This window comes from Vanellus vanellus, assembly GCF_965231255.1.
Source record: "Vanellus vanellus genome assembly, chromosome: 15".
NCBI lineage: Eukaryota > Metazoa > Chordata > Aves > Charadriiformes > Charadriidae > Vanellus > Vanellus vanellus.
In genome coordinates this window covers 408425-423890 of record NC_138920.1, presented here as the reverse complement: position 1 = coordinate 423890, position 15466 = coordinate 408425, and the positions used below count along the sequence as shown (strand labels likewise).

The following is a 15466-nucleotide window of genomic DNA, read 5'->3' as shown; positions in this document are numbered from 1 at the left end:
CATTCAGTATACATACATTAACATACATTATGTGTTTACTGTGTCCGATTTTGGGGCTCACACAATTGATAAGCCAGAGAGGCATCAGTGACAGGGCCCATGAATACAGATGGAGGAGCTGGGCCAGTTTTTTCTGGTGACGAGGTACCCAGGAGCTGATCTAACAGCAGTCTACAAGTACTGGAAGGGCAGTTACAAAGATGATGGAGTTAAATCCTTCTTTGCAGTGCCTGGTGATACATTAAGGAGCAATAACCACAAAGTGAGTCCTGAAAGGTTCAGGTGGGAAGTTAGGAAACATCCCTTTCTTTGGGAGGATGGTGCAGCCACGGCACAGGTCACCAGAAAGGTGAGGGAATCTCTGGCTGCGGAGGTTGTCAAGGCTCATGTAGGCAGAGCCACGGCTGAGCTCATCTTGTGTTGGTTACCAATGTGGTGCTGGAGAGGGACCTCTGGAAATCCCTAACACTACCTCCTGTGGTCCCTTCCCACCAACACTTCTGCAATTCTATAATGAAGGTGTTAAAATGTCTTCCCAAATGCTATCTGCCAGATGAATTCTCATCCGGGTGGGGATTTGTTTGTGTCTTGCTTTACCATTTCCTATCAACTGGCCTGCCTATTTTGTATGTACAGCAATGAGTTGCTTAACCACCCATTGGCATTGAGACCAACTGACCAAAAAGTGCTTAATCTGAAAACAAGCTGCTTTGGTTTTCTGGTCAAAAAGTACCAATTAATTCCACCTTTGCAGGCATTCTTCATATAGAGGCCAAGGTGCTGCTCTGGAGAGAGAGGAAGGATATAGCAAAGGATGGTGTTGGTTGGCCAAAGGTCGGCCAGTGCAGGATGAAAACGAAAAGATCAGGTACAGGCATGCCTGGTGGGCAGAGAAGGAGTAAGCAGGACTAAGGAAAGGGGAAGGCACTGGAGAGGAATATTTCACATGTGTTGACCTTCTATAAGCAGAAAAAGAATCCCAACCTGGGGGACAGGAAAGAGAAAACATACATGTGAGATCTCAGCAGTTTCCACCAGTGCCATCCATGGGCTGAGGGAAGAGAAAGGTGGAACATGAAGGTGTGGGTTGCAGCAAGTGAGAAAGGATCAGGAGGATGCTGCAGAGAAGGAAGTCCTGCCTCACTGAGAAGAGCACAGTGGTATACTGGTCTGTGCAGGGCACCTAAGCAAGGCATGGAACGGGGTGCGTGTAGCTCCATGGTAGATCTGTGTCCCTTGGCTGTGTTCTCTGTGTTTGATCTACACATGCAGTGACACGTAACTCCAGAGCACACCAGCACTGCCTGCTCCCTGCCCAGAAGCCCTCCGTGACCAGAAGAGCTCTATAGCCAAGAGGACAGCATCTGGGGAAAGCTGGGAGGTGTAAACGGGAACGTGCCAGCCGGACAGCACAGGAATCGGTGCCAGCGGGTGCTGAACAACCCAGGACTTCAGAAGGTGCAGTGCAGTGCTGTGCCAGCATCCCCCCGGGGCCCAGCAAGCGGGATGGCTGCACGAGGACTGCGCTGCACTCCTGAGTCTCAGCAGAGCTAATCAGCCCTAGCACAGTTTCCTCATGCTGCCGGCACTAACTTGCTCCGAGCACCTTTGCATCAGCTGGGAGGGTGCAGTGACCGCACACCGCCAGCCCTGGTCCTCCCCCCAAGCAGGCAAGCAGCTCCCGCTCCTCCAGAAGAAAAGGCCGTCACCAAGGCAAGGGTGCTGCTGCTCTGGCTGCCGGGGTGCTGCACAAAGCCCCCCCGCTGCGAGCTGGCACCGGCGCCCCACTGAGGCCTGGCCGTGAGGAACTCCTTAGGGAAACCCACCGCGGCAGGCCCGTCTTAGCCTCAGCCGGCGCTGGACCCGGGCCTGGCCCGGTGGGCTCCCTGCCGAGGTGCTCCCCAGGCAGGCGGTGTACACAGCCGGTCGTCGGGCTTGTTCCCCGGGAGCACCCCCGGCAGCGGCACTCGCTCCCCTCAAGCCGACGGCCTCCCCACGCCGCCCCCGCGCTCTCCCGGCCCTGTCTACGCGGGGCCGCCCCCGGGGGCCTTCGCACCTCTCGAGGCCTCAGGCGCGGCGGCGGCAGCAACGGGCCCCGCTCAGCGCTGCGGCGGGGGGCCCGGTCCACATCCGGGGAACGGGCGGCGGGCGCGGACGTGGAGGGCGCGGGCGGGGCGGCGGGGGGCGGGGGGCGGTGCGCGGGGGCGGCGGCGCGGCCAATCGGCGCCGCGCTCTCATCGGTGCAAACAGGAGCACAATGGAGCGAGCGGCGGGCGCGCTGCAGCCAAGCTTGGCGCGGGCGCCGCGCGGCTGACGGGCCGGCCTGCCAATAGGCACCGGCGCGCAGCAGCGGGCAGCCAATGGGTGCGGGGCGGGGGCGTGCCCGGGCGAGGTTAGGGTGTCCTTGCAGGGTGCTGGGCTAAACTTCACCAAATAATAGCTGTTTGTATTTGGGCGGCCGAGGAGCCATTTTAGGTAAGTTCTGCCCCGAACTTTTGGGTTTGTCCGCTCGGCGCGGCCGGGGGCGGCGGCGGGGCGGGGGGCGGCGGCGGGGCCGCGCCGGGGCGGCGCTATGAATGAACTCGGCGGCGGCAGCGGCGCGGGCCGCGGGGCGGGCGAGCGGCGGGGCCGGGGCAGCCGCCGGCCCTGTCATGGCTCCGGCCGCGGCGGGGGGGGGGTGCGGCAGCGGCAGCGGCAGCGGCAGCGCCTCCGCCGGTTCCTCCCCGCGGCCCTCCCCCCCCCCGGGGCGTGGGGCCGGCGGCAGCGCGGAGGGGGCCCGCGGCCGCTGTCGCCGGCCCTGCCTGACGCTCGCCCCCGGCCCGCTGGACGCGGGGGAGGCCGGGCCTAGCCGGCGCCGGGCCGGCTGCTCGGGGCCCGGCGCCCCCCCGCAGGCGCGGCGGCCCCGGGGCGGGTGGGGGTCCGGGGGCGGAGGCGGGGCGGGGTCCCCCCGGCGCTGCGCGGAGGCTCCTCCCGACCAGGAAGGGGGGAGCGAGGCCCCCCGGGCCCGCACCGAGCTGCGCGGCCGGCGCGGCGGGGGGGATGCGGGGTGCCGGGAGCCTGCCCGCGGGGCGCAGCATTCCGGCCGCAGTGCTCAAGAAAATCGATAATTGAGTCTTTAAACTTGGCGGGCGGGGGAAAAGCGGGTGCCGGTGCAGGCTGGAGCCCCCGGGGCACGGGTTTCCCGCTGCCCGGCCCCTGCCGAGCAAGGGCACCCGGGGCGATGGGAGAGGGTGGGATCGGTTAAAGGGCTCCGGGCTCGACCCTGGCGGCGGTGGATCCGTCCCGCTTTTCCCGCTGTGCGCGGAGCAGCGGAGGATCTGTTGTGACATTGCAGCCATGTCACAACAGAGAGGCATCACAGTCACGTTGGAGTCGCGTCTGGTTGGCGCTGCAGTCATCTCGCCATCGTCGCCCCGCGCAGCCTTGCGTCCGTTGCGTTTCGGTGGCTGCGTTGTGGGATTCTCCCTGTTCTTACCAGTGACTTTTACTGGCGATTGAGGTGGATTTTAGTCGTGATCAATGAGGTTTGTAGGGTAAACGCTGTGAGCGAGATGCACGCAAACAGAATATGGAAAGATGAAGAGAAACCATCTGCTGGTGTTGTTGCCTGGTGTGCACACCCGTCTTGGAGCAGCTAACGTTTTCTCTGTTTATTGATTTGTCTTCCTGACAACTACGCTAAACTCACAGTAAAGTCGGGGACCGCGGAGGCCAGGCGGGCTGCTTCGGCACCTGGAGAGGTGCTTCTGCTGGGTCAGCTGCCGGCCTTTGATGTGGTAGAGCTTTTCAGTAATTTTGCTATGAAGAGGGCTTGGTTTATTTCTTCAGTGTGCTGGGATGCTTTTAGCCAAAAGCTCAGTTTTTTTTGTTGTTTACCTCCTGCTTGGGAAATGCAGCAAATGCTTTTGGGGTTGGAGAATGAGGGGAGAGGGGTGGAGATGGTTTGCTGTGGTTGAGCAAAGTGTGCTGTAGGTGCAGAAGTCTCCAGCACCCCTCTGCAGTCCCTGGCGGAGGGCTCCTCATGGGCAGAGAGATGTGGTTGCAGTTGTTGGGTGTTTATCCCTGATTCCTTCATTTGCAGGTCTACAGATATTTGGCAGCTCGTGCTGCCTATATCTTTTTAACTGGTGTGGTGTCAGTTGGATTAGGGGGTTGCCAGAGGAGAGAGAACGCTGAGCTCTGCGAGTATTTTTCCTGCCGTGAAGTGTTGCTGTTGCTTTTGCTGTTGGGGTGATGGTACAGGAATAGGTGCCACCTTACCTCTCCGCACGCTTTATTTACCTCATTCACGTGGGAGCTCTGCTGCGCTGCTTTGTAGAGAAATTGTTGTTTGGTCCAGCTGTTGAAGTATGAGGCAATAACAGCATATTTTTGCTCTGGGAGTAAATTCTTCCTGGAGTAAATAGGTTGTTTCTCTCAAGGCTTCTGGCCTCCAACTGGGTTGGTTTTGTTCAGGGCTGCCACTGGGTTCCTTTCCCACTTGTTTAGGGGAAAATTGATTCCTCTTCCACTACAAAGCTTACTGTTGTTGTCTGTTTGCTTTTGGAAAGCTAATTCTGCCCGTCGTCTCTGAATCGGTACAGTTGCCTAAACTTGCAGGTCCTCCAGGAGCGTTGGACGTGCTGCTGAGTTTCCTTCGCTGCAAAGATGGGAAGTGTGCAGCAGCAGTGGGGTGAAGCTGATTTAATGTTGCCCCTCGAGTGCTTCCAGCTGTAAAGCATGGTAGCTGGTAGAGTTGCATCCTGTCAAAATGTCTGTGCGTACCTTGGGCAGCAGAATTGAACATATGCATTATTATTCTTCAAATAAAAGCCAAAGTCAATGAGAGGATGTGAAGAAAGATTTATCTTGGTTTGTTTTCACTTTCGTGAAGTTTGAAGCTCATCCCGCAGCTGTGGCTGTTTATTTCTGCTTGTTGTCTTACTCCTCCAAGCAGAAACATTGGTTGCGCTGTTGCTGAGAATGCAGTTGCAGCCCCTTGCTGCAGGCTAGTGCAGCTGTGTTAAAAACTATCCAGTGCAAATCTGTGAAACTAAGGCAGCTCTTGTGCCGTTTCTCAATGCTTGCAGCATATGAATAATGCACATCTCTTGCAGAAGGTGCTGTCAGGGTCCCTTGTTACCTTGTTCTGAGCTCTGCTGTCTGGTTTGGTAGCATGTGCCTTTTTAATGGCTTGCGTTTACCCCTCACCATTGTCCTGCGTGTTGGCATTAGGGGAGAGTGGCTCAGTCTAAGCTGCTGGTCTTTGAGCATCTGGCCCTGGATGTGCCCTGATGGTCAGTGCAGTGGGTATTTTCAGGGTCTGTTGCTTTCTGGTGGCTTGGTGGAAGAGGAATGTCTCAGAGGAATGTCTTGTTTTCCTGACTGTTTTTACCATATTTCTTTAACAGGAAGCAAATCTCTGCCTCTCCCCACCCCCCCACTCCCTCCCATAATCTCAATAATTTTTAAGATTCCATGAGCTATCTTTAATATTTTTCTCAAGAGCTTCTCCAAAGATGTAAACTTCTACAGGTGGATAATATAAAGTATTTCACTGCATATGAAATGTATATGAAATGGCAAGGTGGAGAGCCTGCCAGAGCAGGCCTTTGTTTTTTGCATGAAGCTGCAGTGTCCTGGCCCGTCTCAGGTTTGCAGAGATAAGAGCTGGTATCGTGCACATCAGCGTGCAGGCGAAGCTTGCCCGTGCGAAGGAGGGGAGAGGGTTGATCAGCCTTGCACTGCGAGCGAGCCTTTGGTGCAGGAATGTGGATGTGGTGTGTTGGGTCTGGAAAGCAGGCATGCGTAGGGAGGCTTCTCTGAAATCGTCTTAAAGAGACACTGGCAAGCACAGTGGTGGGATGTCTTACTGGGCTTCAGGGGAGCCGAGAGGGCTTGTTTTCATTGCTCCTATAAGTAGCAGTGAAAGCAGTTCTCCTTTCTCGTCCCCAGATTCCTGCTTGGGACAATGGAGCCAACCTCTGGTGGTGGTGACTTCACCCTGCTCTCTGGAACCAGAGACAGGGCTGTTGTTGGGGGCTAACAAGCTGTGGAATGGGGAGAGGAGATGGTCAGGGTGAATGGTCTCTATGTACTTGAGTAGCAATGTTGCGGGCAGAGTGTTGGTGACAGTGCGCGAGGTGTGTATGGTGGGTTCTCTGCACCCTAAAAAACCCAGGGAAAGAGAGTTACACTTCACCCTGAGGACGGTGTCAGTGTCAGTGCCTGTATGGTGGGGACCAAAACCCTCTAAGAAAGCACGGGGCCCTGCGTAGTGGTGTGCTGCACACACTGCGCTGGGCAGTGCCTGTCCCAGCCAGCCTCCAGCGAGCCTCCGGTACGAGCCCCTGCTTGGAAATGACTGAGCTGGGGAAAGCAAAAGGGGAAAAACGTGGTGCCGTGGGTGTCAGCTTGTGACACGAGGAGACTGATTTTGCTTTCTAATATCTCAGGCTGGTGCAATATGTTTTCCGTGTGATAGGACAATGCCTTCAACTTTCCCTTATATGGGAAAATCTGGTATGCAGCCTAGCAATCTGCCAATATGTGGCTATTAATTTTTAGCATTGTTATGTTGGATGTGTCCAGTCAGCCTAAAAAGTTGGAAATACCTGGGACGTGTGGCCGGGTCTTAATGTCTGAGGCAGGTCCCTGACAGATATCTGGGGAGAGGTTGCAGCTGTGCTCTGGGGAATGCCTGAGCGCACTTGGCTCCTTGGGAAGTCAGTGAAAAGCTGGGGGAGTTTGGTGCCTGGCTGTAGGCTCCTGCCCTACGCTGCCCTTGGGCCCAGTGCTCCGAGATGAGTTGGGAGCCTTGGTCGTGTTGGCTCCAAGGGGGTCAGTGGAGCTCTTGACCCATCCCTTGTGCAAGGACCTTCCCCCTGCGGAGGAAATGCTGCCTTGAGGTTAAGGGGTGCATGCTGTTTCCACGCTGCAGGCTGTTGCCTCGAGGGGATTCCCAGCCTGTCGTGAGTATAAATCCTGCAGGAGTAAAACACTCTTTTCAGTCCAGAAAAGACAGTGAGCAGTGTGGGAACCGAGTCCCAGTCCCTCTTTGTTTTTCATGTGGGCGCTGGAAATGTGCTTGCAGAGGGTGCCTTGGGTCTGGATCAAGGAGTGTGGGTGTTATCATGGTGACGAGATGTTGGCTTGGCCATGGCGTGCACATATTTTCCAGCCCTGGGTTCCCTGTGAGGGATGCCGCTCAGTAGCGGTCTGATGGTGATTTTATGAACAGCTATCCTAGGTGGTACCGCATGTCTTCTGCAGTCCTGCCTTGGCCTTAACTTTATGCATCCCTAATGTTGCAGTAGTATAGGTAGTGCTGGTTGGTTGTTTTGGGGTTTTGTTTGTTGGTTTTTTTAATTGTGTTTTAACTGGTGAGATTAAGTTTAGATCTCTTCTGGTGAAGCTTTCTGAGGCTTGTCTGGCTCTTTCTGCCGTTTGGCTCAGTTGTTATGGCAAGTCTGTGTTGAAATGCAGGTAACTCATTGCTTCCTTTTGGGGTGACTCTGACAAAAGCAGGGGAAAATTACACTTGTCAGTGTTAATTTGCAGAGTATTTGTGTTTCCTAAATGTTTCCATAAAAGTGTGGGATCTATGGAGCCCTGCTTTGCATTGGCGTATAAGGAGGCAGTACCTGGGGCCGAGCTGGTGTTAACACAGCCCTGTGAACTGGCTTCATGTCCCTACTAATGGGCATGTTGTTGCAAGGGAGGGACAGGCAGGCAGTGGAGGGGCAAGGTTGTTCTGTTCAGTATCTTATGTGGTCCTAAAGCATGTGTTTAAATTGCAGCCTGGGAGCTCTTGCAGAGGAAAGTAGGTGGGAAGGGCACAAGCATGCTGCGAGAGACCCCAGGCCCAAGGCGGCAGGGGAGGCAGAGCTGGCTGTGCTGCCAGTCCCTGTGGCTGGCCTGTGACAGTGTGCCGGGGGATGGGAACTGCCCCAGGGTGTAAGACACCCACCCCTTCCCCCAGGAGGTGTCTCATTTGCATTTCTTTGAAGGCGGACGAAGGACTTCGGCTAATTGAAGGATTTCAGTTACCATGCCCTCCCAGTCAGCAGTCACTGCTGAGAATTTTGGTCCCTCTGTATTGCACTAGAAATAGACATTTGTGTTGTGGACATAGTAGAGTTTCCTTCAAAAAACTTCCAGTTAAGCCTCTTAGAAGCCATGAAGGTAATTGGATAACTAAGTTGTTCTGTGTGCTTTCTGGTTTTCATTTTGTGCTTTAACTTACACTCAATGGCTACCTTTGGAGGCGAATTCCAGCATTAGCAATGTGCTAGTGCGCTATGCACAGGAACAAGGGTGATGCAAAGTTATGGGGGACTTCCACTTTTTTGATGTAGAGGTAGGTGAAGTATTGGTTCTTTAAGAAACATTAATGCCTTGTTATATATGTGCATCGAGGCAGAATTAAAGTTAGTCCTAGATACAAGAATAAACATAGGGCTTCGCTATAGACATGCTGTGAAAGCTGCTATTTTTGTGTGAGCTGCTGCCTTGAGTTCTCTAGGTCTTGTGTGCAGAGCACCTTTAACCCTAAACGTTTCATCTGCTTTGGTTGAACTGAAAACATGCTTAAGATAAAATGAAGCTTAAGTGTTAGGTGTCTGTTAATTGAGTATCAGAGAAGAGAAAGCCATTCTCTCTTGGTGACTTCTATATATGTGCATGGTGCATCCTAGCTGTGCCCTGTGCTCGCTTAGCCCGGGAAGGAGAGCAGTGGGGCGTGGGAGTGCACAACGTATTGCTCTTATTTGTATGCTTCTCTGCTTGTTGCTTTAGGGCAAGCAAAGCCCTGTTTCTCAGTGATCTTTTGCAGTCCCCGTAGGGTGCCCCTCACCAGGGTATCTGAGCTTTTCCCGGCATGCACTTTTGTGCATACATAAAGGCAGGTTTCTCTCCTCCACTGCAGACAGCAGAGACTGTGCTCTGTTTGTTCGCTGTGCGGTGATGTTTTGGGGAAGCTGACTGAAGCAAGGCTTGCGTTTACTGTGAAGGTGCTGAGGTTTGTGGTTACCCTGATTTCTTCAGAGAAGTGGTTACAGATTTGTGGGCCAGTCGCAGTGACTGCTCCACCTCCTTGCTCCGGAGGGTGAGAATTCGTGTCTGAGAATAACATTGCTGTTTTGGAGTTGGGCCAGTCCCACATTGTGCTTTGAGAGTGAGGACCAGGGTCCTGAATTTGGAAGGCAAAGGAAGGAGTGGGTCACAATGGGCACAGGCTCTTTGAAGCTTTAGTAGTCGTAATTTCAAGGAGAGTGCTGTCTCCAGGAGCTCTGTAGCGTGGTGTGACTCCCCAGGCTTGCAGACTGTGTGTGTTTGAATAGATACAGCTACGCCCCCAGCTGACAGGGCATAGTCCACTGTGTGCGGAGACGTGGTTCTCTGCAGATGCTGCTCTCTAGTTTCTAGACAGACTCTCCACTGGCTGCTCTGCAGAGCAGAGCATGACATTAGGGCTGAGAAGTTCTGGACAGTGCTCCTAAACCCTTTCCTGGATCCAGCTCTACCTCCTGCTCTTTCTGCCACCCTGAGCTGGGAGAGAGAGGTGTCTGACACAGGGCAGAAGTGGATTTCTAGACCTTGTTGCATGGTGGTTCCTCCAGAGACATCTGCTGGAGGAAGGGGTCAGAAAATGAGTGCCTCATCCGGGTATGGAGGGAGAGGAGGTGTGGAAACCATGTTGGCATGTACTTCTGATGGGTAAGTGCAGTAGGAGTGGGCTAGGACACAGGTCTGTGGGACCCATGCTCTGCTGTTGTGTCCAGAGTTTGCTTGCCTGGCCTTCGTGTTGCTATATGACAAAGGAGACTGGTGTCTGTACCAGGCAGGTAGGGACAAGAGTATCTTGGTGGTTTGGTGCAGCTGATGCCATGTGCTTGCCCGCTGGCTAGCTGACCCCATGAAGATGGTGCTAGTTGGCCAGGAGAGTCCTGGACATGGTGCGTGTCTTTTGTGTCTGTGCCCAGAATGAACACAGCTTGATTCCAGGGGAGACCCATTAACAGCTCTGCCTGTGCACTGTTTGAAGGGGCTCGGTGTGCTCTGAAGTCCCAGCTCTTCTGAGAAGAAGGGACTCCATGAAGATGGTGCTCTGCAGTCAGTGTTAGTGATGGCAGCATGGGCGTGCTCTGACAGGAGGGGTGTGCTCCCTCCCTGTGCAAGTGCAGACCTCCAGCCTGGCAAGGCTGATGCTCTCCCCACTGCACCCTGAGCTGACTTCTGACTGGAGGGCTTTATGAGCTGGGACAAGAAGGGGCTACCTCTCCATATGTGCTTTCGGTAGCGTTTTACTGGCAGCATGCCTGGGCAGAACTGTGGGTGCTTGCTGTTTAAAAAGCCTACCCAAATGCACTAAAAAGTTGCCTGTAGCTGAGGAAGGAACCACACCTGGCGTTGCTGAGCTCCAAGCATTTGCAGATGAGGAATGGATGAATTTCTTTGTGGCACTTCTCTGTGTTTCTTGGGATGCTGTAAGAGACACAAATGCAAGGAAGCACTGAGATGTTTGAGAGGAACATCTCCTTACAGATGGCATCGGAACTCTGGAGACTGTTCTTCAAAGTAGCTTCAGCTGGGATTGTGGAGAACTTGTCTCCCAGAGACTTAAATTGAAAATAAACTGGAAGCCCTTGGAGGTAAACGTCAGGGAGGTACAGTCCTTGCAGGGCAGAGCAGTTGAAGTGGGGGGGTGGTGTAAGGATTTGGACCTGAGGACTGTGGGGTAGTGGCACAGCTTGTGAAGGGTGCTCTTGCTCTGTGTTGCATCAGGAGAGTTTCCTATGTTTCACTTTCTCTCCCTGTTCTTTAGACGCTTGGGAAACAGGTCTGATGCTTCAGTATGCAAATTCTCAGGCCTGGAGAACAGCAGATTTCTGTCTGTTGCTATTTTGGGCCAAGGTTTGCTAGTTTCTCTTAGGATATACAGGCAGATGCCATGGGCCCTGGGACCTCACCCCAGCATGCAGTAAACTCTCGGGCTTTGGTTGTTTGGATATTGCCTTCCTGGGTGCTGAGGAATAGCTTTGAGGTGATGCCACAGGTGGGGGTCCAGCCAGCCAACCTTTCTGCCCTCTCCCAGCGTGGGTTGGCCTGGGCTTGCAGTGCTGACGGGGCAGGGGCAGGAGCTCCTCTCCAATAGGGCAGCATCAAGCAAGCGACCTCTTTAAGATGGTGGTGGAGATGTCCTGTACTTGGGGTGGAAGCAGTATAGCAAAATGTCCTTTTGCCCCTGGAGGTCCCTTCTACTCCCTCTCCAACCTTCACTGTGTGTGACAGCACAGACCAAGCTGAGCTTCCTTTGTCACCTGGGTTTTGAGACCCCTTAGGACCAGGATAGCAATGTTGCCTAGCCCGAAGGAGAGCTGCTCACTCATCACACATTAAGATGTAGTTTGGGATCAACCTTCAGTGCCTGCACTCAGGAACTGAGGTGTGAGATGTGGCCATGGTGGGCAAAGCAAGGCTTGCCCTGAGCTCACTTCCTGCACCATACACCCCTCCCCGCCCCACCGCTTGTACACAGACAAGGCATTTGCCAAAGCAGTGGTGTCCATCCTGCTTGCGAGGCCCTGGAAATGCTTGAAACGCTGACTGTGCTCTTGTGGCCCAGCTGCTGGTGGCTTGGCTACGTTTCATTCGGCTCCTGGCTTGGATGTTTCTTAGGGCACGTTCCCATGGGCTGTTCACTAGATGAAGCAGAGGCAGGTTGGCAGGAGGGCGCAAAGCCTGGTTCACCTTTTTACTTTACTGTGGTTTTAGCAAGAGGGCAATAGGGAATAACTTAAAGCCGTCAGATAACAGCAGCAAAACGGGGTGTGGGGATGCTGGATGGCAGGCAGGGGTAAATATGATCGACCGTGGAGGTCTGCAGCAGGGAATTTCAACTGAAGAAGACTGACAGAAACACCTGAAGGAATAATTTTTTGCAGGACTGGACTCTGCAGTGGGGTCTCGCTCACCATTTGGAGCTGTGGCTGGTGTTGCTGTGCCATCCCAGCGGGAAATCTGCTCTGGATGTCAGATGTGCTTCTCGTATGTGTCTACAGCCAAGTCTTGAGGTGTGTTGCAAGTGCTTGTTCATCCTCTTGGTAGCCCTGCTGTGAAGGCTGATTTTTATCCCCATTCTACAGTTGGAAAATAGAGGCACAAAGGGCTCTGATTGCCTTTGAGGATCTGTCTGCAGTGTGGCAAAGCTGTTTTCTGACAGCTTGAGTTTGCTGTGCAGGATATTAACAACAGCAAGAGGGGAAGATCTGTGCTTTCAGGAATGCCGTCTCGTTTTTTGGCTGTCTGCCTTGGGATAGCTTGAGTTCGGTGCTCTTCAGTGTGTAGCTCTCAAGCAGTAACCTTATAAAAGGTTCTTTGAATTGGCCAACTGTCAAGGTCTACCGGTTGAGCTGGCTTTTGTACACCTTTCATACTAATAAAGGTGCTGTGGGCTAAATTATGTGCCTGGTGGCATCTTTACAGGGCCGGTGACCTTGAGAATGGACTTGGGCAGCTAAGTGAAGTTCTGAGTGCTTGTGTGTGAGAAATAAAAGGCAGCAGGAAATGTGCAGAGTGCGCAGGGCACTGGTTTCTGCTGAAACCTCTATATCCCTCCTGATAGCTGGAGAGCAGCTGGGTGGTTTGCCCTATTGCAAGAAGCCTCTGAAGCAGCTGGCAATAACCCCTGTGCTCCCACGGGCCCAGTAATTCAGAGGAAGCTTTTCTTATGCTACTGGGAAGTCTGGCTCCTCATAACCAGTGGTCCAGGAAACCAGTAGCAGCTGAGTCCATGATCCCATCTCTGCCCAGGGATAACAGCCAGGCACTTCAGAGAAGAGAACCTGCTTCTAGCACCGAGAGTGTGTCCTCAAGGCTACTTTGCCCATTTCCTTCTAAAACGTAGCTAGGGTTGTGTTGTCACTCTGACCTGAGGCTTTGCACAGTCTCCTTGGCAGCCCTCGCACATGCTCCCTTTGGTACGCAAGGCTCCCTGCCTTGTGGAGGAGCAGATTGGGTGTACAGTCCCGGGCTAAGGCAGAGGAGTTGCCCATCAGGCATCTTTTCAGTTGCTGGCAAGCTGGTCCTTGTGAACTGCCATTGAGTGTGCTCCTGGCTGCCAGCAGGCAAGGAGAGAGGCTGCGAGCTGTCTGCCCCTGCCCGCAGTGGGGTACCAGCGGGGCCGGAGAGCTGTGCAGGAAGCTGTGGAAGTGGCAGTCTGCTGTAGGCCTGCACAACTCGGAACTCTCCTGCAGCACATGGATACAGATACTGGGTTTTCCCTTGATTTAAAGTAGGAAGTTAAGTCCTGGGAGTGTGATGGGAGAAGTAGGAAGGCTTTATGGCCTTCAGACTGGCACAGTCTGTTCCCTGGACAACCCATTCATGTCCTTCCTTGTTGGCTTACTGGTCAACGTGCTGGGGCTGGTGAATAAGTGTAAGGAAAACTTGGAAGGAAAACTGGTGATGGAGAAATGGCTTGTTAAGATTTGGCAGACAGGGCAGTTAATTTGGCCTGGGTGGTGGCCTGGGTTGAATGCCACACCAGAGCACGTTTGTGTTTAATGGGGAGCAGAGGTCTGGAAAATGCCAGGTCAGTGTGACGGGCTTTGCTGATGTGACAGGAGCTTGAGCTAGTGATGCTTTTGCCGGGGCACACAAATTGTGCTGGTGGGGTGCTGCCCTGCAGGGAGCTGCTGCAGGCCCCCGGCGTGAGCAGGAGTGCCGCACGTGTTTGTGCACACTGGTGCATCCTCACCCATGAAATCCTGGCCCTCGGCACTGCTGAGGGTGGTTGTGGGCCGGCCGCCTGTGGGAGCCCAGCCTGCTGGGTGCCAGCTGCAAGGCCGGGCAGGCTTGGCCTGCCTCCCCTCTCTCTTCCTTGTCTGCATAGGTACTGAGCTGTAGAGATTTGGTTCATTTTTCTGCTGGTTTTTGCCTTGCTGATAACGAGGATTAAAATCCACTGCCTTAGGCTAGTGAGCAACTGTTTCAAGTGAGACTCTTGCCCTGCTGATCAGAAGACAACAGACATAAGCTTGAAAAACCTATCTTGCTCCTGGCAGCTCCTACCCGTCAGGGCAGCGGGGTGATGGTGTGGGGAAGGGGGTGTAGCTGACACTGGGTGCATCCCCATGGTGGGGAAGGGGGTGCAGCTGATGCTTGGGTGCATCCCCACTCTGCAGACAGCCACCTCTCAACCCCCAGTGCCACTTGGAAGCGGTGTGTCCCCTCATTTTGAGTTGTCCAGGAACATGATGAGAGAAATACATTTTAGGGTGAGCTTGGAGCTGGTTTCCTTCTCTTTAGCAACAAGCTGGAGTGCTGTGTCTTTGTGCGCATGCTGGCTGGCCAGGCATGCCTTTGCATTTCGTGATGTGCTGTTGCTGAACAAAACAGAAGGTGTTTCCAGCCGTTCTGTGGCTTTCTCTCCCCTTCTGCTGTTGGTCGCTGCTTGCTGCTGTGCTTGCTGGACTCTGAGCAAGCCCTCAGTTCTCAGCCCTGTGGCACCAGGCGGCTTTGAAATGACTGCTGAAGGTCATTGTGGTTATGGTTTTGGGTTAGGAGCTGCATTTGAAAACTCTCCAAAAAGGAGCTATTGCTGTTTTTGCCACGTGAGCTTGTCATGAGAGTCATGAAGTGCAGCTGACTGAAGCTGCATTACTGGGGGCTGCATCCAGCCTGTGTGCGCCCTCTTGCTTGTTGGGTGCCAACAGAGCATCCTCTGTGCACAGGCAGTGGCACTGTCCCAAGTATCTCCCTGGGCTCTCTGACGTACGTGGCTGTTGCTTTAGGGCTGAGGGCCTGCCTGGGAGGGCTTGGGAGCAGAAGTGTTGGTGCTGAGCGGGCTTTTTGGAGGGGGAATGCTGTGCAGTATTGCCATGTTCTTTGTCCCATGGAGCAAGTGGCAAGGAGGTTGTGGCTATTTCTTGCCTGGCCATCAAAGTCTTGTTGCCTGTTCCCCTGTGGGGTGGTGGAGTTGGGTGTCCTGGGAAGGCGCTGCATGTCTTGGCTGGCATGTACACTTGGATGTCCTCATCAGCAGATCTCTTGGCTCCCTGGCCCCATGGAAAACACAGTTAATTCCCCCCCTTCTTTTTGTAAAGATTAAAATATTTTAAGAACAGAAAATTGCTGGGAGCACAGCTGTGCCTCCCCTGGGGCTGGCCGTTGTGATGCTCTGCCTTGCCTGCCTGGGACATGTGCACCTGCCTGAGGGGTGTTTTGCTCTCTGACTTTGGATTATTCGGACCTCTTCGTATGCTGGAGCCACTGCAGTTGGGATGCTGAAGGGGTCTTGCTGTCCGTAGCTGTGTGCGCAGAGCTGGGAGGCTGCCTCTCCATAGCCTCTGCTTGGGAAGGAAAAATGTATGCCATAGCTGCCTCGCAGCAAGCTCACAGGCTCCCCAGCCCCCTGCCTCGCTGCTGCTGCTGCTTCTCTTACTAAACTACCGGGTTATTTTTAACTTGGAAAAATTACAACCCA

At 54.0% G+C, this 15466-nt stretch overlaps 1 protein-coding gene across 1 annotated transcript in view; it reads left to right on the top strand.

Annotated features, from left to right (window-relative positions):
* Positions 1–2360: 2360 nt before the first annotated feature.
* The window catches only part of CHD6 (chromodomain helicase DNA binding protein 6), a gene marked incomplete at its 5' end in the record, with an annotated part of 92211 nt that continues 79105 nt past the window's right edge, over positions 2361–15466 (top strand). Inside the window, 2 exon segments of the mRNA XM_082490873.1 lie at positions 2361–2420; positions 2424–2475. Coding sequence (XP_082346999.1) covers positions 2361–2420; positions 2424–2475 — 112 coding nt within the window.